Genomic DNA, 25391 nt, shown 5'->3' with positions numbered 1-25391 from the left:
TTCTTGGCCTCTTGACCTTTTTTTTTTTTTTTTTTTTTTTTTTTTTTTTTGAGACGGAGTTTCTCTCTTGTTGCCCAGGCTGGAGTGCAGTGGCATGATCTCGGCTCACCGCAACCGCCACCTCCTGGGTTCAAGTGATTCTCCTGCCTCAGCCTCCCGAGTAGCTGTGATTACAGGCATGCGCCACCATGCCTATCTAATTTTGTATTTTTAGTAGAGATGGAGTTTCTCTATGCCAGTCAGGCTGATCTCGAACTCCCGACCTCAGGTGATCCGCCCGCCTTGGCCTCCCAGAATGCTGGGATTACAGGCATGAGCCACCACGCCTGGCTGACTTTCTTGTGTAAAGAATGGTATTTTCGCCTATGAAACTATAAGGGAATGAAACTTGGTGAGCAAAATAAAGCTAAACTAAAATACTAAAATGAAACCATTTAAATCCTAGAGAGAAATCACTTAAAATCTTACCCCCTCAAGACCTAGGCTATACAATTATAAGGTCTTCAAACAGGAAATACTAAAGACATCTTGAGCCTAGGAAAAGAAGTGGGAGACATATAAAAAGTGTCCAAGCAGCCCCTGAATTCCCCCCTGAGGAATGCATGAAGGAAGGGCATCCTTTTTCAGTGGGGATCAATTTAATAATTTAATAAAAAAGAGTAAAGAGACCCTTTCTGAGGACCATGAGTAGGAAGCCCACGATTTAAACCAGTAGAAAGTATAAATATCCCAAAATTAACTGGGGAAAAGATCTGTGCTCCAATTAGATTCACAACTTCAAAAATCCCCCAACCCAATCTCTGGAATCAGACAGTCCTAGATATAAATCCTTGCTCTTTCACTTACCACCTCTGTGACTTTGGTGAAGTCACTTAATCTCTCCATGATTCAGTCAACTTATCTTAAAAATGGCAATTACAAGAGTACTTCTCTCAAAGAGGTAAATGACTGAATGATGATATAGGTAAAGCACTTAGCACAATGCTTAGTACATAGTAAGTACTCAGTGAATAGCAGCTGTTATTAAAAAGTAAGGGTGGGCCAGGCGTGGTGGCTCATGCCTGTAATCCCAGCACTTTGGGAGGCCGAAGTGGGTGAATCACGAGGTCAGGAGTTCGAGACCAGCTTGACCAACATGGTGAAACCCTGTTTCTACAAAAGCTACAAAAAAATGAAATAGCCAGGTGTGGTGGCGCATGCCTGTAATCCCAGCTACTCGGGAGGCTGAGGCAGGAGAATTGCTTGACCCCAGGAGGTGGAGGTTGCAGTGAGCCGAGATTGTGCCATTGCACTCCAGCCTGGGCTACAGGGCGAGACTCTGTCTAAAAAAAAAAAAAAAAAAAAAAAAAAATGGAGAGGCTTCTACAATCCCTGAAGTCCCTGCTACTAGGTTTGGACTAAGTGGCTAAATCTGGATCCCTTCTTTGGGTTAGGTATACAGTTTCCATAGCATTCTGGGTAATACTTTTTGTCCCCACTGCTGTCCCCTGACCCCCAACCCCCAAGTCCCTAGACCAATGCAGGGGCTGTCTCATTTAATTTCTATTTCCACAGCTCCTGGCTCAATATGTGGCACATGGAACACAGAGTAAACATTCATTGAACTGAAACCAACAATCCAAGTCACTGCTGGCATTCTGAATCTTGCTTTCATTTCTGGGGTAGGATTTGAATGAGGAATGATGGCTCCATACCCAAAAGAGAGGTTTCCTATCTTATAATTTGTGGTAACCATCACCAGATGTATTACTGTCCCTACTTAAAGGGTTCATTATAAAGTGCAAATTCCTGAAATCAATGTAATTTACTTTGATATAAAAGTAGAGGAGGCCTCTTGGGCTAGACCCATGTGTGGCTCCTCTATTTCAGGATGACTTTTTATTATAGGGACCCCAAGAGAATGATGACCCTCCTTGTTTTAGCTTCAACATCCCTGCATTCTTTTAAAGAATTCCTTGTTGCCTCAGTCACTATTGAAATTATTCCCTTCTTGAACATATTTTTGTTTTCCAATCTATACCACCAATTTGGGTAACAGGTTACCTGGGTTGTCTACCTGTGTACACAGTAGGCTTTAGAACGAATTTTATCATTTTATTTTCTAAGCTTTAACCCATTTATGCCTAGTGTCCCATTACTGGAACACTAAGCTTGTGGGAGTTATTTATATCCTCTTGCTCAAGGTCATCGCCAAAGTCTGATTTATCACACAAAAAAATCTGCAACCTCTGGCATAAATGGGTTAATGGATACCTTTTTGAACTAGTACTATATTTTATACAAGTGAACAAGTGCATGTTCACACTATATGTATTATTGTTGCATTATAGAACCACAGACCTCTCTGAACGGTATCTAAACCAAACACAACAACACTTTATTCAACTTAATCAGATTTTTAAGTTTCAATTATTTTGCCAAACTGAAGTTGCAATTAGGTTGCCCAACGGCTTAGTATTGCCAAACTGGCTGGTTAATTGGAAGTACCCCCAGATAGTCATAATTTTATGTCCCCATGGAACATTCATGGTCTCTTGATCAATAGAAGCAAATTTATTATGAGTTTCCCTTCCTTAAAAGGTATTTCCTTTGGTCACTAAAGTTTGAATTAACTAGATTTTAGTGTGACCTTGCTCTTCTGTGGTCAAGGGTTTATAATCATTATACATACCTAAAGGACCATTTCACTTGTTTGCCCAAAGCGTCTAGTTCAGTGTTCTGCATACAATGAATTCCTTTTAACTAAGTGCCTTTTTTTGGTTCTGTTTTTCAACTAGTAGTCACAGTTCAAAAGGAAAAGGGGAAAGTGCAAATTTGGTAACACTGTTTCTGACCTACGTGATAACAGGGCAAAAGGGGAGGGGTGTTATAAAAATACTCTGTGTATTGCTCTGTGTAGTCCTAGTTAGGAAGCCTGGAGAAAAAGAGTGGGACATCTTCCTCATTACAGGTTTGATTCAAACCCTTGTGTGGCTCAGAATGCCCTTGTATTAAGTAGCAGGATTAGGCCTCTCCCCATATCAGACAAATGGAAAAAGCCACTGTTGCACAGGAGTCCATGGTAGCGTACAAATGAGCTGCCATTTCCCAACTAGCTTATCTTCTCCTTGGTGTGGTTCAAGGCAATTTGGGATACCTTGATCCTACCTCCCTCTCTCCCCTTTTCTTCCATCTCTCTGTTTCTTCTCTTGGGCAGTTTCCACCCGCCCATCTCTGCCATCATTGCCTGCCTACATAGTCCTTAAGCTAGCATCCACAGGCTTCTGGCCATTAGGGAGATGCATGGCTACCTCATACATATGCAGACAATGGAAAGGTTCTGTAATTGAATTTAGGGAGAGAACAAGAGAGCATGAGTGAGAGCAAGGGTAATAGAGAGTTCTTTTTCTCCCAAAACATACCTGAAAGTCATAAGCAGAATATGGTGGCAGGTGAGGAGGGCTATGGTAGTAGGTATTGTAGGATGTCACTTGGGGATGAGCATAGTAAGAAACTGTCGGATGGGTATTTTCAACAGAGCAGTTCAGTGCTGGGAGAGTTGGGTTCTGTAGAAAAACACAAATTAGAAACAACATAAACAGTCGTCACTAGGAGAATGGTTAAATAAACTTGGTACATCTATACTATGGAATACTATGCAGCTATTGATAAACAATGATGTGGACCTATTTAGAGAAAGTTGTCCAGGATATATTTTTATGGTTTAAAAGCCATTATGTTATATTAATATAGCATAATTTCAATTTATGTTTTAAAAAAAGACCCCCAAAATTATACATGTATGTATGTTTGTAAATGCAAGGAAATTAACCTGGAAAGATGCATAGCAAACTGTTAACTGTGATTTATCTCTGGGGAGAGTAGTAGAATAAGGAGGTATATAGGGATTCTTAACTTTCTGCTATATATGTCAAAGTGTTTACAACTAATTTGTATTGTGTCATTTTCCCCAAACTTTTTAACTTGAAACATTTAAACCTATAGAAAAGTTGAAATTATTTGTGTGATTTTAAAAAACAAGAATTAAAAAGAAAAAAATAAGACTCAAAATGCAAAACATCAAATAGACAAGGCTGAACAAGCTAGTGTTCTTGCTGTGACAGAGTGCGTTCAATCACAAAGAGTTTGTAAAAGTAGTAAGGATTCTTAGAGATCCCAACCTTGCTAAGGGGCTCTCCTGAAGACATGAAGGGTATTCATTTCTCATCAGCCCTGTAGAGTAGAGGCAAAATTCTAGCAGTGCACAGAAGCCATGAAAGACCAAGAAGAATATATTGATCCCTTTTGGGTTTTTTTGGCAAATAAAATGATGCAGACATAATTTTATATCCTTTTCACAACATGGTGGTGTGTGTAGCCCTTTATGGGTTAAAAATAATCTTGTCCAGAATGGAGGCCCTGTTCTCATCAGAGCCAAAGCACTGCTAAAGGAAGTTACCACTACTCATCAGTTCCCAAGTAGGACTGCTTTGTGCCACATGGGTCAAGGTGTGGGGTAAATGTTTTTTCCATCTTCCATGTCATTGATACCTCCTCCATTCATGTGTATAATTGACAGATGTCTGAAAAATCAGTGTGTCTTCCTTCTGGAACATATCTACAGCACATTAACAGAGAAGCAGAAGCTTCCTCTCAAGTGATGAAAATGTGTAGGCAGGCTTTGGCAGTCACAAAGGCAACCATGTTAGGGTGTTGGCAGGGGGGAAACTCCCTTCCAGCAAGTTTCAACACAGTTCTGTTGCTCTCTTCCTTGGAGTGGGTTACTGTTTACATCTCTAGGAGGTTTGAAGAGCTACAAACCTCAGTCATTATAATGCAGCTCACAGACAGCCAGATAAATGTTTGTTAGCCTCTTTAATGTGTGGGAGAGGGCTGAGATCTTGATCATTCCAAGGGCTGGCTTGCTTTATAGAGGAGAGCACTCAGAAATGCCCTTACCTCTCCACCAGAATTCTGAAAAGGAATTCTATCCCTCGGGAAGTACCAGAAATCATGTTCCCTTGGCATTCTGTCAATTAAAAACATACCCTCCAGATCTTGCAAAATGAAACCAGCTCTTCTATCTAAATAAATTAAGCCTAACTGCGGAGAAACAATCATGCAATGTAAACTATATAAAAGTTTTTGTGTGTTCAGCAAGGCCAAGGGTCTAGACAATATTTGAAAGGAAGTTGACTATTATAGAGAAGGCAACACGGAAAAAACATGAGAGTAAGATTAAATGGGTATAGGAAAGTCTCTGAAGAGAAGAGAGTCGGGGGTAGAGGATATAGAGAAAATGGACAAGCCAACAAGAGAAGGAAGAAGAGGGAGGGGAATGGAGTGAAAACTTGGTCAGGGATGGGGCAAAAGAGATGGCCCAAAACAGTGGTCTGGTTATATTTTAAATCAATAAATCTGATTTTACAATAAATGTAGGCCCTGTTTCTATTTGTGTGCACATATAGGAGTGTGTGTTTGTGTGTGTGTGTGTGTATGTGTATTTCTGTTAGAATTCTGGGACTTACATTGTGAGACAACCCCCCCCCCCCCCCCCCCCCCCGCCATTATTGATCAGTAGCATTCTGAGCTCCAGTAACACAAAAGGTTACTAGGTAGCACAGGAAATGGTGAAAGCAATCTTGCCTGGACAAAACTGAGTCTATTCTGAAACAATGATTGTGGACTTTGGAAAGAATGCTACTTTTTTTCCCTCTCCAGTTTACTCTAAACCAGCGCGATACCAATTAGGAGAAAATGGAAAGATATATTCACTTTTTAAAAATTTGTCTCAAATCCTCATATCTTTGGTCAACAAACTCTTCTTCAAACATCTATTTAAGATCTTTTTCACCAAGCACCTCTTGTCAGGGTTCCTTTCATGATACAGCTTTGGAAATGGTGGTTCCTAGCTGATTCCATTGAAGGCTGCCAGCTCACAGCCCCTGTCCTCACTCTCTGGAAATGGCTTTCATCAGCCAGCACCCCTGAGCCTCCCTGCAGATCCGGGGGACTCTTCTCAGGGAGAGGCACATCACAAGTCACCAACCACACTTGGATGTAGGCCAAGGATTGTACTTAGGCTCACCTGAATGATGTTCCTGAACTTTTTACACCATGGTCTTATTTTAATAGAGTGATCTAGGCAAAGATTCCTCCTTGGTATCCTTATCTATGCCCCCACTGGTGTTCTCTAATCTCTTGAATCAAAGATCCTCTCCCGGGATCTTTGCTTTCATTTTTTTTTCTGCCCCGGTCCTTGATAGAGTTCCCAGGATTTACATTTGATAATGCTCAGTACTTCTCTTGCTCTCCTTCCGTACTGTGAAAGAAGCTCCCAACAGGTGAAAACAACTTGCTTTTAATTTTTAAATTAAATCAACTAAACAAAGGAGATAATATCTGTTAAAACACTCATAGAACCAGAAAGGGCTATCCAAATGTTAGTCAGGGGCAGCTGGGATGGAATAGAAAGAGCAAAGTCTCTGGCATTTGACAAATCTGGGCTCCAGTCCCAGTTCTGCTACTCGGTTCTGGGCAAGTCACTTGACCCCTCTTGTCCTGTTTGCTCACCTGTTAAACAGAGACCTACCTCACGAGGTAGTAATAGTGAAGATTAATTGTGCAAAAGCACTTTGTAGAGGGTTAGGGGCCATTATTGCCCCTATCAGGACAGACCATCAGCAAACCCGTTTTTTCCTCAGGAGATCAAAGATAACAGTGAAATTAAGAATGCAGAAACAAATCTATATATCTGCAGTTAATTGATTTTTGACAAGGTTGCTAGGACCATAAAGTAGGGAAAGAGCAGTCTCTTCAACAGATGTGCTGGGAAAACTGGATATCCACATGAAAAAGAATGAAATTGGACCCCTACCTTATACTAGATATAAAAGTTAAATCAAAATGTGTCAAAGCCCAAATGTAACACCTAAAACTATAAAATTCTTAGACAAAAATGTGGAAATCATGACCTTGGGCTTGGCAATAGATTCTTAGATATAACACTAAAAGCATAAGCAACAAAATAAAATATAGATAAATGACACTTCATCAAAATTAAAAACTTTTGTGCATCAAAGGCCATTATCAAGAAAGTGAAAAGACAACTCACAGAATGGGAGGAAATACTTGCAAATCACATATTTGATAATGGTCTAGTATCCGCAATTTATGAAGAACTCTTTCAACTCAACAACAACAAAACGTTTAAAAATGGGCAGGATTCTTGGTGAGTGGCCAGGTCCCAGCTACAGCAGGGGAGTGGAGGGTGTGGGATGCTGGGGGTGCCCAGCTCTGAAGCTCAGTGTGGGGCCCAAGACTGAGGCCCCCAGGCCTTACAGCTGCTCCATGGGGAGCCCTGTCTGCACCCAGGGCCCTGAGCATTTGCTGAGGCATCTGGCTTGTTGAGGCAGGGGTCCCCAGGTCGGAATCCATGGAGGGCTCTGGGCACCTCTTTCAGTACTGATGATGCCTCTGGGGAGCATGAGGACCCTGCAGCCCAGGCCTTGTCCTTAGGGTGTGGGAAACTGAAGGTCCCATTGACTGAGGTTGGCTTTTACGCACTTGATGCACTGATATGGTTTGGATTTGTGTCCCCACCCAAATCTCCTCTTGAATTGTAATCCCTGTAATCCCCAGGTGTTGAGGGAGAGACCTGGTGGGAGGTGATTGGATCATAGGGGTGGTTCCCCATGATGCTGTTCTCATGATAGTGAGTGAGTTCTCAAGAGATCTGATGGTTTTATAAGGGGCTCTTCCTCCTTTGCTTCCTTCAAATGCACTCTTGCCTGTTGCCATGTAAGATGTGCCTGCTTCCCCTTCTGCTATGGTTGTAAGTTTCTTGAGGCCTCCTCAGTCATGCAGAGCTGAGTCAATTAAACCTCTTTTCTTTATCAATTACCCAGTCTTGGGCAGTTTTTTTTTTTTTTTTTGACGGAGTCTCACTCTATTTCCCAGGATGGAGTGCAATGGTGCGATCTCGGCTCACTGCAACCTCCGCCTCCCGGGTTCAAGTGATTCTCCTGCCTCAGCCTCCCAAGTAGCTGGGATTACAGGCATGCACCACCACACCTGGCTAATTTTTGTATTTTTAGTAGAGACAGCGTTTCACCATGTTGGTCAGGATAGTCTCAAACTCCTGACCTCGTGATCCGCCCACCTCAGGCTCCTAAAGTGCTGGGATTACAGGTGTGAGCCACTGCACTTGGTCGGGCAGTTCTTTATAGCAGTGTGAGAATGGACTAATACATGCACTTTACCTGGGTTATCACATCAGCCCTCACAAGTCCACAGGTAGGTGCTATTAGTACTGTTGTTTATAGGCTGCAGAAAATTTCAATGCTACTTTTGAAGATCAACAAAAGGTAAACAAATTTGCAAGGAATATGAGTAGGATAACAGAGCCGAAGGAAGAAACAGAAGTAAAAAGGAAACAACTCCACAATTTAGAAGATGTTTGCAATGACATCATGCTTGCAGATGACGACTGCTTAATGATACCTTATCAAATTGGTGATGTTTTCACTAGCCATTCTCAAGATGAAGCACAAGAAATGTTAGAAGAAGCAAAGAAAAATTGGCAAGAAGAAACTGATGCCTTAGAATCCACAGTGGTATCAATTCAGAGAGTGTTAGCAGATTTGAAACTTCAGTTATATACAAAATTTGGGGGTAACATAAACCTTGAAGCTGATGAAAATTAAACATTTTATAATACTTTAAAATTTTGTTTAACAAACTATAATATTGTTTGGAAAATAGAAAAAAAATGGGCAAAGAACTTGAATAGATATTTCTCCAAAGAAGATATACATACAAATTGCACACAAACATATAAAAAGATGCCCAACATCACTGGTCAGCAGGGAGGTGCAAATCAGAACCACAACAAGATACCACTTTGCGCCCACTAGAATGTTTATAATTTTTTTCAAGAAAATGTTGGTGAGGATGTGGAGAAATTGGAACCCTCACACACTGCAGGTAGGAACGTAAAATGACACAGCTGCCATGGAAAACAGTTTGGCAGCTCCTCAAAAAGTTAAACATAGAATTACCAAAAGACCCAGCAATTCCACCCATAGGTGGGAAAAGAATTAAAGCAGGCAATCAAACAAGTACTTGTACATGATTGTTCATGGCAGCACTATTTCCGGTAGCTAAAACGTGAAAACAACCCAAATGTACATCGATGGATAAAAAACTAAATAAAATGTGGTCTATCCATACAATGGAATATTATTCAGCCATAAAAAGAAATGAAGCACTGATATATGCTACAAGGTAGATGAATCTTAAAAATAAAAATTATGATAAGTGAAAGGAGCCAGACCCAGAAGTTCAAATATTGCATGATTCCATTTATAGAAAATACCTGTGATAGGTAAATCCATAAGGACAGAAAGCAGATTAGGGGTTGCTGGGGGCTCAGGGAAGAGGCAACAAGAAGTGACTCTTTAATGGGTACAGGTTTCAGGTAATGAAAAAGTTCTAGAACTAGACAGAAATGATGATTGCACAACATTGTGAGTGTACTAAATGCCACTGAATTGTACACTTTGAAGTGATCAATTTTATGTTTGTGACTTCCACCTCAATTTTTAAAAAGGGGCGCAGTGAGGGAAAACAGGGGACTAAAGCTAAGGCTAAAAGCTTGGCAGGGTTGTATTCCTTAGCTTATCACCTTCCTACTCCTCCCTTCTTTCCAACTTCCAGAAATTTCTTGAAAGTGTCCATCTAGCCACTCTCCCTGTCTTCCTCAGATGCCCTTTGCCTTCAAAATCCAATTCTTTCCATCACCATGGAAAGGGTCTCATCAAATCCTTCACACTGAGAGATTAGTAACTCAAAGTATTAACAAGCCTATTCCTTTGTTTAATACATGCATTTTGAAAGCAGACAAGGAGAAAAAGGACAACGCGTATCTTAAAGTAAGGAATAAAACATGGTGGCAGTTTCAGCACCCACAGTAGGGTAAAATTGGAGAGGCAGGAAGCCTTACAGGCACCCCACAGAGCCTACCAAGTAGCTACCACCTACTCCATTTGTGCATCAAGGTAGCTTTGCCATCCAAGACTGAAAGCTCTAGGGACAATTTAGAGAACTCTTAATGCCCATCCTGAGGTCCCATCTCTTCAACTCGCCAAACCTGGGAGCTTCTCTTCCAGCCAAAGCTGCTGAGATTCCACACAATACCTGTACTTTCATCTGCCCCCCTGGGGAAAGTCTCCAAGAACAAAGGGCTTTCTTTTCTCCAAAGAAGCCCCAACCCAGAAACAGCTTTTTTGCAGCTCTCTAACCTGAAAGCTTTCTCAAGGCCAAATTTACAGGAAATCCTTTTCCCTCCTGGGGCTCCACCTTTGTTGATGCTTCCCCTACTTGTTAGTGCTTGGGCATTCCAGAGTCCGGGGAGGGAAGCTGGGATGAGAAATGCGCAGATGAGAGAGGGAGAGAAAGAAGAGAGAAAGACAGAGTGCAGACGGGCAGGAAAGGATTTCTCTTGACTTAGAGTCACTAGCAGGAACACTTAATACTTCCAGTCAGCCCAGTACTGCTGGAGACTTGCGGTCCAAAACGATAGAGTTTTTTTCTTTTCCCTTGTCCTACCCCACCTTTCATTTTCCGACATTTATCCTTTTGACAGTCCAGGATCAAATTACAAACTGCCTTTCAGGTTTCTGTTCTTCAGGGACCCCAAAATCTGACAGAAACAGCCAAGGGCCTAGGGGCTAATTTCTGGGGTCAAAGGAAAGTCCCTCTTAGGCACAAAATAATTCCATAAACAGATGTGGGACATTCATTTAAAGCAGTGGTATTCAATCATGGCTGCAGATCAGAATTACCTGGGAGCTTAAAAAACAAAAACAAAAACAAAAACAAAAACCTGATGCCTGGGCTTCAGTTTAGACCAATTAAATCAGAGAAGGGGCCCAAGCAATTTTTTTTTTTTTTTTCAATAGACAGGATCTCACTCTGTCACCCAAGCTGGAGTGCAGTGGTGCAATCATGGCTTACTGCAACCTCAACCTCCTGGGCTCAAGTGATCCTCCCACCTCAGCCTCCCGAGTAGCTGGGACTACAGGTATGTGCCACTACACCCAGCTAATTTTAAAAAGTTGATTTTTCTCAATAGAGACAGGGGCTGTTGCTCAGCGTAGTCTCAAACCCTGGGCTTAGTCAGTCCTCCTGTCTTGGCCTCCCAAAGGGCTGAGATTACAAGCATGACCCACCTTGCTGGGCAGGTGATTCTTATATGAAGCCAGGTTGATAACCATAACTCAAAGCTATTGTCTCCAGAATTAGAGATCTAGGTTTATCAAATAAGCAAATAAATGCTTAGAAATGCCTTAAAGGGAAAGGAAAAAAAGAAGCCTACTATATGGAGTACCTACTGAATGCTGAGTCCTGGTGTGCCTTTGCAGACACACACACACAAATAGAAAAGATTTGGAAGGGAAGAATGGAAAGTGGGGAGGCTGAGGTTGAGGTCCAACTTGAAGGCAAGACCTGGCAAGCAGCCTAGCCTAGAGCTGGCTCTGCGAATGCAAACAGAAAAGAGCCGAGATGCTCTTTCTGAAGAAACTTCAGGATGAAATACCTGGGGAGGGGGAGACTAGCATTAATCCCACCTATAGCTAGAATAACCTTTCCTTCCATCTCTCCCAAAGTTTGTTAGGGGAAAACTATTCCCAAAAAATTTTACTAAAAGTGTGGGCTACTATGTTTACATAACCAGTGCGAATGGGGGAACTGAGAACACCCCTTCCTCCTCTCACCCCACCCCCAGAAGGTGCCTCCAGAACAAGGTAATTTGTGTATAACAAGAAATATTTGCAGACTGATAACATTACCTGGCTCCTTCAACTTGACACATTTGAAGGCAGCTACATCCTTGAAGCAATTGCTTCTGATTCCTCCCTTCAAAATATGTGTCTGCATTTCCCTCAACTGCCTAGCCTTCCCCCTATCCCCAACAGGGGCCACTGTGAAATGCAAAGTCAATTCTTTCCTTACCATGTCCTTAAAGCCTCCAAGGACAGCGGCAGTGATGATGCCCAGGAACAGGCCAACAATGTTGAGGATGGTGGCAGACCAGAGCAGGTGGTAGAGGTGGATGATATCTTGGCAACTGCTGACATCGATGTATTCGTAGTACCCGCCAGTGATCTCCACCCGGCTGAACAGGGAGGAGCACGCTCCAGTCAGTCCCCAGGGAGCAGGCTGTCCTCCCCAACCCCCTCTACAACCCTGGGATTGGGCTACCATACAGCTCAGTGAAAAGACAGGTGGGCAGGTGGGGAGCTATAGTAAGAGACATCATAGCCATGCACTATAATAAATCAAAGTGTGATTGTTTATCCCCACTCCCCCAAAAAAATCCTTCTACCTGCCAGAAAAATACTTGTAAACATCACTAACACTAATCCTAGATAGCACTTATCGATACTTGCTATGTACCAGACACAGTGCTAAGCATTTCACATATGTGAATTCATTAAATTTGTGCTGTTTAATATGGTTGCTACTAGCCACACGTGGCTATTTAAATTTAAATTAAGTAAAATTAAGTAAAAAGAAAAATTCAGTTGGTAAGTCTCACCAGCTACATTTCAAGTGCTCAGTACTCACATGTGGTTAGTGTTTACTATACCGGACACAGCAGATTACAGAACATTTCCATCATTGCAGAAAGTTCTGCAAATCCTTACAGTATTCTATCAAATAGGAACTATCATCATGCCCATTTTTACAGATGAAGAAAGTGAAGCACAGAGAAGTTAAAGAACTTGCCCAAGTCATAAGTGGTAGAACTGGGACCTGAATTCAGGCTTCAAAGACTTCAGTGTGTGCCCTCTCAAAATGAAACAAACAAACAAACAAACAAACAAAAACCAATGTCCTGGTAAAGAACTAAAGCTGAGTTGCTGCACAAAACCTGAAAGTCGCCTCTGTGGGGAGGCCTTTCTTGACCACTCTGTCCAAAGACACCCCTTCCCAGCCCTGTTGCTCTCTATCACATTATCTGCTATGGAATGAATTTTGTCCCTCCAAATTCATATGTTAAAGCCCTATCCCCCAATGTGACTGTATTTTTACACATGGCTTTTAGAAGATAATTAAAGTTAAATAAGGCCATAAGGGTGGGGCCCTAATCAGATAGGATTGGTGGCTTTATAAGAAAAGGAAGCTCTCCTCCTCCTCCTCCTCTTTTTCCACCTTCTCCCCTGACTTCCCCGCTCCGCACCCCACCCCCCACCAGCCTTTCTTTCTCTCCCTCCCTACTTGAATGTGAAAGGAAATGTCACTGTGAGCACAGAGGGGAAGTGGCTACAAGCCAGGTAGAGAGCCGTCACCAGAGCTTGACCATGTTGGCACTCTGATCTTAGACTTCCAGCCTCCAGAATTGTGAGAAATAAGTACATTTCTGTTGTTTAAGCCACCTGGTCTATGGTATCTTGTTATAGCAGCCCAAGCTAAGCAATACATCACCCTTTTCTAATTTCCCTGTAGCATTCTTTCCTATGTGAAAATATCTTACTGATGTGTCTACTACATTATTGTCTGCCTCCCCAACTTGAACATGAGCTCCATGAGGGCAGGAACCAGTTCATTTTGCTCACTGCTGTGCTTGACACACAGTTGGTGTTACATAAATACTTGTGGAATTAATTAAATGAAAGTTCCTGTCCTCCTGGATGTCACAAACTAGTTTACAACTTGGCCACTGGAGTTCATCATGAATCCAAAACACTGTGGTTCTTAAAGTCACAACGAAACACCCTGGCATTAGGATGGTTATTACATGTGACTCCCCTGCTATAAGAATGCAAAAAAGGAAAAAGAAAAACAATCAAAGGTTGATCTCCAAAATGAATCAGAGAGGGATTATTCACATATGAAAAGACTTAAACTTTACAGATGAATTTATCTTCAGATTCTTTAAAGTCAGTGTTTCTCTAAAGAGGTGAAGTCAGTGTGGTTACAGGGCAGACTGCCTCAGAATCATCTGTGTTTGTGTCTATGTGTGTCTGCCTGTTTGTATCAGTGCATTATTTGTGTGTGCCTGTGGGTGTCTCTGCGTGTATCTGTGGACGTATCTTTGAGAAAGAGAGATGGTTAAACATGCAGATTCCTGGGCCCAGCCCCAGTCCTAGTGAATCTGGTAGAACCTCTGGGGATGGGGTCAGGAATTTGTGTTAACAAGCTCATCAGTGTTTGAGACCCACTGTTTTTAATAGTAAGCTCCCGTAGCGGAATTTTTTTAAAAAATATTTTTTGTAGAGACAGGGTCTTGATATGTTGGCCAGGCTGGTCTTGAACTCCTGGCATCAAGTGATACTCCCACATCAGTGTCCCAAAGTGCTGGGATTCCAGGTGTGAGCCACCACACTCGGCCCATAGTGGAATTTTAAGGGAGTTTCAGTTAATCAGAGTTTGAATTGGATTTCAGTATTTTCAGGAGCGTATCTCAAGAGCCCATGCATAAGCATACATTGTCTCCTATTAGCTGGCATTGTACTAGGCCCTGGGGATAGGGTAGGGAGGATGCACAGATTACTTACTGCCCCCCAAAAGGGACAGCTGTACAAGGACTATTCTCTGAACAGCAAAGGCCTCTGTGTATGGGTGAGTGTGGAACTGTAGGAGCACCTTTGTGGCTTGGGAGTCAACTTCTGACATCCCCCAAATTATGTTTGCCTGCCTCCTAAAACACCAAGGGTGGACTAGTAGTATATATAGGCAGGCAGTATGCCATAGCTGACTCTGAAGTCAGACTGTGTTTGAATCCTGGCTCTGTCATCTATGCTCTGTCACTAGATGCTGACTCTAGCAACTTACTTTCTTACTCTTAGGTTACTTACTTAACTTCTCTGAGCCTGGGGATGTAATGCCAGCAGGCATGAAAGCAGTACTCTGACATATAATAAGATCCCCCACTAAAATATGTAGCTACATTTTGTTCCTTCTAAGAGCCAGCCTCTGGCAACACAATTCAAACCTTTGAACCCTGTTCTTAAAGGTATTAACACTTTATTTTGTTTTTTGTTTGTTTGTTTGTTTGGTTGGTTGGGTTTTTTTCTTTTTTTTCTCCTTTTTTTTTTTTTTTTTTTTTGAGACAGGGTCTTGCTCTGTCACCCAGGCTGGAATGCAGTGGTATAGACATGGCTCACTGCAGCCTCAAACTCCTTGACTCAAGTGATCTTCCAACCTCAGCCTCCCAAGTAACTGGGACTGCAGGCTCACACCGCCATGCCCAGCTAATTTTTGTAGAGCTGCGGTTTTGACATGTTGCCCGGGCTGGTCTTGAACTCCTAGGCTCAATCTATCCTCCCATTTCAGGCTCCCAAAGTCCTGGGATTACAGGCGTGAGCCACTGTGCCTGGCCAGTATTAAGACTTTGTAGGCACAAACCACAATATGGGAATAGGATAGTAGTTTGTCTTAAAATATTCAATAATTTTAGATAATATATACTTGGTTTCAGTTTGAGTGGTTCCAGCAGCTATTTAATTTTTTTTTTCACTGAACCATGAAGGAAAAGAAAGCTAATTCTTAGATATGGTTCGGGTTTAGCAAATTAATGTGGTTTTTTTCTGCTTGAGATTCAGGATTCCATTTGCTTCAGTCTCTGGGCAGAGCTTCCTCTGAAATTGCACCTTTTACATTCCCGCTGCTCCCATCCTCATGCCTCCATCACTGTAAGGCTGTCCTGCCAGACTCTACTGCTGCCTGATTACTCTTCCTAAAACACTTTTAAAAATATGTCATTCGCTTAATCAAAACCCTTCTGTGGCTCCCCAGTACCTTCAGGGAAGTGTTCAAATTCCTCAGTCTGCCAAAGTCCAGTCCCAAAATGGAGTACACACTCCAGCCAGGCTGGAGTCCACAGAAGCCCCACACTGGTTATGCTGGGTACTAACTCCAAACCTGTGCTCAGATTTCTCCCTCTGCATTGAAGGTATTGCTTTCTGTTCTCTGCCTATCCTAATCTCTCTCACTGCTCAAAGCTTCAATAGTGCCTTCTTCAAAGATGCCACTACCCATTCATTAGCTTTTTCCTTAGACTCCCATAGTCTATTCCTCTTAGTTTGGCACTTTGTGTATATCAATAATTCAGTTATTTATTTAATCTAATATGTACTGGGAGCATATCAGTGCTAAATACTGTGCTGGTGCTAATGTTACAATCAAGGCCAAGGCCGACATGATGTTTCTGTTGAAATCGCAACGTTTTGAGGGCAAGGGTCGTCTCTTAACATTCCTTTGGGTCTCTCTCACTGCCTAGCACAGTGGTAGAAACATTAAAAGTCGTCAATAAATACTCGGTGAATGAGTAACTGAGTGCAAAGACTAATTATTGTATTGATCATGAGATTGATTACCCAATGTGGGCTTTTACCCCCTTGCTCTCAACATTCTGGGTGGACCTAGAGAAACGGGTAAGTTCTCTGTGTTTCAGTCTCCTGCTTAACAAAGTAGGCAGCAGAAGATCTTAGATAAGGCAGGAGGGTATCCTTCTGCTCTTCCATAAGGGCCTGGAGCACTCACCAATTCTTGGTGGACAGGCAGTGGCAACGGCCAGCCTCTGTGTGTCTCTCTCCTGCTGTATGCATTCTGCATATACATTTAAGTCCCCCTCCCTGCCATCCCCCTGGCAAATTGAGTTCCTTAAGGGCAAAGCTGTGTCTTATTGATGCCCATTCTTTTAGAACAGCCCCTAGCACATAGTAGGAGCTCAAGAAAAGTTTGTCGAAGAAAGGAGTGAATGGAAGTAGGCTATCTTCCTTCATTTTGTTACCAGCTAATGCTGTTCACAAATCACTTCATTTCCTTTAGGTTACGTGCTGAAAACCAGTGATATTGATTTGACCTTTCCAAAGATGAGTGAGTAGGTGAAAGCTTGAAGTATTCTGAAAGGCAACTTTCTCTGTACTTTACTCTGAAAGGACACAGCTGAGGAGCTGTGTCCTAGAGAAAGCCACCTTCCTGCATGAGGCTAAATAGAATAATCTATGTTTGGTATTAAACCCTCAACACCCCTGACGTCAAAGAAGGTCTGTGGGCTCGGGGGGACAGTAGAGACTCTGTTTCTGTAGCACTGTACAAATGACTGCCTGATGTTTTTGTTCCCACTTTTTTTTTTTCTTGGCCTCCTTTCCAGGAAATGGACTGGAGGAGCTGGCAATTGATTAAAAATAGGCTTCGTGTGAGGAAAACAAATACACATTTGGCAAAATTAAAGTCTCCAAGCCTCAGAATGCTTATTGCTAGCTATATTTAGGCCTTGAGTTTAGATCTCTTTGGCTCTGGGTGGAAAAAGCCCCAGGTCAAGAAAAAATGTTTTCCTCTATTGTGGACCCTCGCCTCTTCAGTCTCAGCCTGGGTTTATGGCCTGGTGGGACTGTTTCCTCAGGAAAAGCTAAGGAAGTCCTTTTCTAGTGGTTTTGCCCTTGGAATCTTAGCACTACAGACTTGGGAAAGGGCTTTGAGAGATGTCTGGGGCTGACTTCCAGGCACTAGGTAGGTGAAAGGTATTTCTAGACTTGAAGATCTTTAGCAGGACTGTTCCCATGACCCCTCTCAGTTGCCTAGTCCAATATTTTATTTTCCCCAGTGAAAAGGGAGTTCTTCTTTTTGTTCCTTTTCAACAAACATCACTCCCTTTTCATCAGCTCTTTATTCATGCCCAGTCCTGTGCTGGGGCCAGGGAAGTATAGATAAGATTAAGTTATGCTCCCTGCCCTTAGGGAGTGCATAGTTTAGCACAGATCCTCATAAAATTCCTTGAAGACTATTCTGGTATAACTTGCTTTAAGAAAGTAAGGAAGTCGATTTTTATGAAGTTCAGAATGACAGGAAGATAGAAGGGACTTTAGCCTCCACTTTCAAAAACAATTCACCTGAGGGCTCAGCTAAATGGAATTTAAAGTAGGATTTTGTGTATTCAAACCTTTTTCAGAAACACACTGTCACAGAGAGAAAGGTGTGTCTGCAAGGAATCACTTCTCAGCCCTCTCAGTGGGCCTCCTCTCTCCTTGAGATCTCAGGCCCAGTTCTGGCCAGCTCCCAGCACCACCCTAGGAGGCCATGAAATGGGAAGGAGAGGAGAGAACCAAGGAAAACGGAGAAGGATGGCAGGGGGAGGGAGAGAAGAGGGAGGAGATAAAAACAAAGGGAAAGACAGATCAGGGAAAGAAGGATGAGGGGAGGCAAGAGGAAAAATAGTAAAATAACCCCAATTCCCCTAGGACCCGTGTTACATTTCTTTGATCATGTCTGTAAGGATGGGCTGAGGAAGTACAGTTATAGCCAGCTCTCAATCATTGCTGCTAAGGAGGGAAGTCTTTTACAAGTGATGGTTATTATTACAACATAAATAATTGAACTCCCCAGACAATCCCTAAACCTCATTTGAATCTGTAAATTTCTCTTTCTCCACTGCCAAACCTTTCAACGAAACAAGACTGGCACAAGCCAAGAAGGTAAAGGGCTGGTGTATGGTCTCTGCCTTCTCCTCCCTGCCTCTAGCCTGGCAAGTCTTAATCCTTAAACCAGAGTAACTGACCCCAAAATACCAACAGTAGGGAATGTGAGTGAGGAGGGGGCTGCATCCACCTGCTGCCTCTGAATCTAGCTCCATCCAGCCCCACTCTGCAGGTTCCTCCCCTTACTCTCTCCCTCCCATGACCCTCCGTTCGCCTTCACTAAGATTCTGAAGGAAATATGTGCATGACAGACATTGGTCAACATACCCTGCATGGAGAGGTGTTCACTCACTGTGCACATCACCTACGCACACATCCCTATTGATTCCACCTTCCAAATTGCTCTTAAAATGATTCCCTGCTTTGCATTGTCTCCAACTTGATCTAGGCTCCATTCTTTATGGCCTGCACTCTTGCAGTGGCCTCCTAGCTGCCTCCATTCCTCAACCACTCAAGTCCATCTTCCATGCTGTACCCTTCAATGGCCCCCAATTGCCTACAGGGTCAAGTCTGAAGTCATTCTTATGGTCAATGAGTTCTCTATCATCTGATCTCTGGCTACACCTCTGTCTCACCTCCTACCACACCTTCTGTAACTACCTCCACCTCCTACCTCTTCACAACTACCAGGAATATCCTTCCCACCTCTATCTTCTTTTGGTTTGTCTCCTAATTCCCTACTTATTCTGTAAGTTTCAGCTCCCACATCACCTACTCTTTGACACTGCTCCCTCCCAGCAAATTCTGACTTTCATTCATCGGGCCTCCAGAGTCCTCACCACATCCACTAATCCCCACTGCACTTATCACATTATATTGCAATTGATTGTTCACATGTCCATCCTCTTTACTAGTCTGCGAGCTTCTTAGTGGCAATCTCTGTATTCCTAGCACTTAAATATGTTTTGAAAGAAAGAATAAAGGATGTTTTAGCAATTTGGAGTGCACAGAGCCAGAGTGGTTGCAGCAGAACCAGCACCAAAACTGCTCCTGCCTCAGAACCTTTGCACTTGCTATTCCCTCTGTTTGAAACTCTCTTTCTCCAGGTATCTACCTGGGTTGCCCACCCCCACAACTACATTCAGGTCTGCACAAATGTCACCTGCTCAAAGAGGCTTTTCCTGGCTACTCTATCTAACACAGAGTGTGCATGCAGGTGCACGTGCACACAGACACACAGACACACCTCATCACTATCTACCTCTCCTGCTTCATTTTTCTTCAGAGCTCTGATCACCACCTGGCATTATATTATATATTTATGTATTTCTTGACTGTCTCCCCTACTATAATATAAGCTCCACAGGGGAAAGGACTTCTGTTTTGTTGGCTGCTGAATCTTCAGTGTCTAGAACAGAGCCAGGCACTGAGAAGGTACTCAGTAATACTGTTAAACGTGGGTATAGACAGAGCTGAGTTTGAATCCTATACATATTATTTTCAAGTTCTGTGTAACCTTGGGCTAGTTGTCTGTCTCCTGTGAACTTCACTCTCCTCATCTATAAAATGAGGATTACTCTGCATACATCATAAGTAAGAATTAAATGAGATCAAGTATGTGAAAGTACCTAGCATGATGCCTGGCACAGAGAAGGCAAGTAATGTCTATTAGCCAAAATCTATTAACAGATCAATGTCTTCCACTTCCCTAATTCCCACAATGCACCCTTCCTTACTCTCAGCCCTTCTAGTGTCCATTGTGGTTAAAATGTTATTCCTGTGTCTGGGCCTCAACACTTACTTGCCACAGTTGTAGAGGTCACAGCAGAAGCAGGTGTTGCCCCGGATGCGAGGTGTGCAGAATTCACGGCTGAGGTGAGGGCAGTTAACCTGAGGGTATATAACAGTGAGGAGATGAGCCGGCACTGGATAGGAGGCAGGACTCTCTGGGATTGGAAATGCGAGTTAGTGACTGATGGAGACAGTAAGGATGGCTTTGAAATGAACACACCAATGTGTGGGAGGGATGGGGCTGGGCGGTGAGCTGGCCGAACTTGTGCATGAGGCAAGTCACTGTGTAGCTGGGCTCATATCCAGCCTCAGCCACAGCCCTCGGTGCCCCATGCCTGAATGGTGGAGACAGAGAGGAGGAAGGACAGATGGAAGGACAGACAGAAGAACGAATGGACTGGAGGAGATGAGGATATGAGGGCAGGGAAAATCAGGGTACAGGAGGAAAGCAGATAAGGTGGGAAGGAAGACAGAGGGGCCGGCACATGCACTCTGAAGTACAATAGTACCTCTCTAGCTGCCTGGGTAAGGTTCCTCATAACCCTCGTGGAAGGAGAATTTTTGGTTGAGGAACTTATGACCTTATATAGGAAAAATAGGGTTAGGGGGACCAGGGTTACAAGTGAACCTATGGAAGTCATTGTTAATATTTTTACAGTCACCAAATTAACACAAGAAAGCTATCACGACAAAATCTAGAGAACAGCAATGACATTTTACACATTTTGAGTTAGCAAAAAGGTTTTAAAAATGGAAAAGAATTCCATTTTCCATCTCTTCTTAGCAAGAAATTTTCCAGCTTTCTCCCCCATCCAGATACAATGAAGTGCTGGTAAATTTGTCTTGCTTTGTTATAGAGAATATTCATAGCAAATAGGCATTTTTTCCTATGTTGGGTCCTTCATCCAAATGCTCACTGCCTTTCAGACAAGCTGTTATCATATACACATTTCTATTCCTCCTATCTAACCTGAGAACAGTGAGAGAAATAGTAAATTTATGGTTGTTAAAAGAAAAAGTAGTCAAGTGGACGGCAGAGACATAATCAAAGTATTTGGCATAGTGCCTTTGGAGCAGGACTGCTTTGCCTTACTCCAAGGGCACCTATTCACATTGTATTTTATGTAAAATGGCTTCCCCTGAAGCTGTGCAATGCAGTGGCCATTTTACATCCACTTGCCTTCCTTTTCTCTTCCCAACTGAAAGTTTACCATTTTTCTAACTATTTGGGAATGATTGACTTTCAATGTGAGGTTAATAGAGTACAAAATTGTCAAGATTCCTGGAAGCCTAGGTACAGTTTCATATGGAGAAATCCCTGGGTTGGGAAGGGATTATTGCATACTGAAATGAAAACTCTCCCAAAATGACCTGGAGTCATACTTTGCCTCACTACGCATTGCATCTAGCTCTGCCTGAGGCAACATGGAACATAAGGAGAGCTGTTTGGGGCAGAAGAGAGACTCATCTGTGCAAGCTCAAGCATTATTAGGCTGGCCTCTTGGACGTGTTATGAGAGGGGCCAGGCTGACAGTCCCAGCCTCCCCAGAGCATAGAGGTGGATCTGGCTTCTCAGTTACCTTCATTTGGCTTCCAGACCCATCCTATGTGTGGAACTCAGGCTCTGCCTCCGTAGTTCAGGCCTAGTGCCCTGGTGGGGCTCCCACTTTTATTCCAACTGAGCACTGAGTTCAGGCTCCCACTTTTATTCCAACTGAGCACTGAGTTCAGGCAACTGAACCATCATCCACAGAGATGGGGGAGGGGCATGTCCTGTGGCCTCTGTACGCTCATCTGTCCCCCTGAGGATCAAAGCCACATATGGGGAGGCTTCCGGCTGGGGTCAGAGGGTTAGCCTGTGGCCACAGAACAAAGTAAAACTGATTAGGCCTCATGAGGCTCCAACCTATGACCATGGCCTCATTAGCAATGTGCTCTGACCCACTGAACAAATCAGCTATACATACCTAGAAATAAACCTTAAGCCCATGAAAAGGAGTAAAAGAAAGGGTATTTCAGGCAGAACAGGGGACTTTCCCAGGAGGTAAAGACATGCAGCCTCATTCTGGCTCACCTCCTCAGCTTCCTTCTGGGATGTCTTGGGAACATAGTGGCACCGGTTAGCATAGAGTGGTTTCAGATCCTGAAAAGGGAAACACCAAACCAAAGGGGTTTTGGCTTTGGAAAATAAAACAGCAAGTGTTGTACTTGGTAATAAAAGGTTTGAACACACACACACACACACACACACACAGAAGCAGGCAGGCAGTAGATTGGGTTAATTTCTGAAAGTTACCTGTCTAGGGAGACTGAGTGAAGATTAGACAAAAATACTTTAAAAATTACTTTCTATTAGACTACTTGGTTAATAAGAAATTATGAAACTGATTGAGAAATGGGCTTCTTGAAATTTCCTCTCTGTTTTCTTTTACTTCTAGCCTTTGTCTTCTTGTAAACAGTCCCCAGGGGACAAGATGCAAAACTCCAGGTTATTATGAAATGACACTTTCAAACTAAGGGAGATGAACTCCAACAATGAGGTTTCATTATCACCTGCGGACAAGACTAAGGCTGGCTGACTTGTACCTCTTACTGTCATTTCCACATCACTTTCAAAAGGAAGAGCTCGGGAAGCAAGCCTCAGGAGAAGGGGCAGCTCCTGAGGCTGCTGTAGATTTTAACTCAATTGAACTATGAGCCATTTTCACCCAACTACATAGATTAGATAAAGTCGGTGAACTCCAAAAACACTATTCAAGCCTCAGAAAACTAATATGGGGCTCAAGGACAGTCGATTTACTCTGCTGGCTTGGCCAGCTTCCTGATGAGAGAGAGCTATCATGCATGGGGGTTGGGGTAGAACCAATAGACACAAGCCAGGGCTGCCTGGAAGCTTCCAGGCAGGAGCTGCTGTTCACTTTCTGGACTGATGCTAAACATCCCCTGAGTGGTAGGGGGCTTCTGCCAAAGGCACCTTAGGACAGGACAAACAACTTATGCAAATTGACCTTGGGGTTTGGTAGAAGTACCCAGGCAGAGGGAATTTATATATTGTCTCCTTCCCTTCTGCCCCTACTTCTTTCACCATTTCCTATCATCTCGGTGGCTGCTTTTCCCCACTCATGTGATTTAGCATCTCTTGTACTTGGCACTCAAATACCTCCTGCCTTCTAGCCGGCCTCCCCATTAAGGATATAGGATTTTTCATCAGCTAGCTACTTCTACATGAAACTCCTGCCTGCTCAATGTTCTAAAAGTACCTTGCCTTGTTAGCTTAGCCTGGAGTCTGGCTGGAAAGGAATGAGGGTGTTCATGCTCACACCTGGAATGGCTTATTGCCCATGTTTGGTGTTTGGGTGGTGGCAGAATAATTATCATAATTATCCTGCTGAAGAGGAGGCTTAATGTGCTGGTTGCAGCCCTTCTCACCTCCTGGTTTTGCAAAAAGCATTCAGCCACCAAATGCCCTAAATGAAGACAGATGTGTGATAGTTGCCCATTTGCTGCCTCTGGCTGATACTCTTCATTGAGGTCCAGAAGAGGAACAAGAACAAGACAACTGGAAGGCAAGAAAAGGTCACTAAGCCAGAGTTTGGCAACCTCTGTAATCTGAAGGGCTACCAACTATGGCGTGAAGGGGTAGAAAAGGAAATTGTTTTATATTGAGTGTCTGCTCCATGCCAGGCCCTCTTAGGGCATGTCCATACCCATTATTTAATTTCATCCTCATGCTATCCCTGAAAGGTAAGTTACTACTATGTCCATTTGGAAGAAAAGGAAACTATAGTACAAGAAGGTAAAGTGATTTTCCAAGCTAGTTAATGGCTATACTAGGGAGAGGGGAAAGGAAAGAAATATGAGACAAAAGAGAGATGACACAAGCACATAGAGAGGGGTGAGTGAGAAGGTAGTAGGTCTTGAGAGGAAGTTCAGATTCACCTAAGCCAAAGGAACAGGGAAAGATGATGTTAAAGGGCCTCAACAATAGGACAGCTGGCTCTCATCCATCCAAGCTGTGTTAGGGTCCAAATGTGCCTTTCATTTAAGTTGGTCAACAGATATCATCATAGATTAATAAAACCTCCTTCCTCAAAACTCTCTGGATGTCAACGAGGACTAACCAATGTCTTAGGGCAGGTACAGTATAAGCAGAAAGATTTTCTTAAATATTCATCCAGTCTTACCCCCAAATACTTGAGTCAAATGCTGTACTGCAGGTCACCAGCAGCAGGAGGTACAGAGGGCCTGGACTCAGAAGCAAGTAGTGGTCATTAGAGGAAACTTCCAGTAAATATAATTTGAATTTTTGCCCATTGCCTTTGACTGGAGCCAATGATCAAAAACATTGGAATGTCAGGAAAATGCAAATCAAAACCGTAATGAGATACTGCTTCATACCCACTAGGATGGCTGGAATCAAAAAGTCAGATAATAATGAGAGTTGATGAGTATGTAGCAAAATCAAACCCATCAAACACTGCTGGTGGGAATGTAAAATAGTGTAGACACTTTGGAAAACACTCTGGCAGTTCCTCAAACAAATAAACATACTTACTATATGATCCAGCAATTATACTCTTAGGTAGAAAGAAAATGAAAATGAAAACAAAAACATATATCCATGCATAAATTTGTACATAAATGTTTACAGTAGAATTACTCATAATAACCAAAAAGTGGAAACAACTCAAATGTACACCAACCAGTGAATGTACAAAGAAAATGTGGTACACCCACACAATAGAATACTATTCGTCCGTAAAATGGAACGAAGTACTTGATACAACATGAATTAATCTTGAAAATATTACACTAAGTGAAAGAAGCCAGTCACAAGAGAATATATATGTTATATGATTCCATTAATACAGAATGTCTAGAATAGGGATACCTTACACAAAGAAAGTATATTAGTGGTTGCTTGGGTCTGGGGAGAATGGGGGATTATGGAGGTGAAACCTAAATGGTATGGGGTTTCTTTTCAAGATGATGAAAATCTAAAATTGACTGTGGTAATGGTTGCACATAAGTAACTGATATATACTAAATACATTAAAAATCATTGAATTATACACATTAAATGGGTGAATTGTATGTGATGTGAATTATATCTCAATAAAGCTATTAAAAAACATTAGGAGTGAGAGGAAGAAGGGAAAAAAAGGAAGCCATTTTAGTTCATGCTGCCATCAA

The 25391-nt window shown here is 42.7% G+C and overlaps 2 protein-coding genes across 3 annotated transcripts in view; one reads left to right on the top strand and one right to left on the bottom strand.

The window, feature by feature from the left end:
• TMEM255A (transmembrane protein 255A) overlaps positions 1–25391 on the bottom strand; it is a 51935-nt gene that overhangs the window by 6241 nt on the left and 20303 nt on the right. Inside the window, exons 5-9 of one of the 2 annotated variants that reach the window (XM_008019451.3) lie at positions 22273–22341; positions 20708–20779; positions 20209–20297; positions 11995–12157; positions 3402–3545 (exon numbers count right to left, since the gene is read on the bottom strand). In XM_008019451.3, the coding sequence (XP_008017642.1) occupies positions 3402–3545; positions 11995–12157; positions 20209–20297; positions 20708–20779; positions 22273–22341 (537 nt within the window). The remainder of the gene's footprint in view (positions 1–3401; positions 3546–11994; positions 12158–20208; positions 20298–20707; positions 20780–22272; positions 22342–25391) is intronic. The other variant, XM_008019452.3, reaches the window with a different exon arrangement.
• On the top strand, positions 5861–8815 carry LOC119620949 (prefoldin subunit 4-like). Its single transcript, XM_073013538.1, has 3 exons — positions 5861–6039; positions 7442–7529; positions 8304–8815. Exons 1-3 carry the CDS (start codon positions 5861–5863, stop codon positions 8682–8684), a joined length of 648 nt encoding a protein of 215 aa, XP_072869639.1. The 3' UTR covers positions 8685–8815.

The sequence above is a fragment of the Chlorocebus sabaeus genome, chromosome X (assembly GCF_047675955.1).
Source record: "Chlorocebus sabaeus isolate Y175 chromosome X, mChlSab1.0.hap1, whole genome shotgun sequence".
NCBI classification, from domain to species: Eukaryota; Metazoa; Chordata; class Mammalia; order Primates; family Cercopithecidae; genus Chlorocebus; species Chlorocebus sabaeus.
This window is presented reverse-complemented; position numbering and strand designations above follow the sequence as displayed.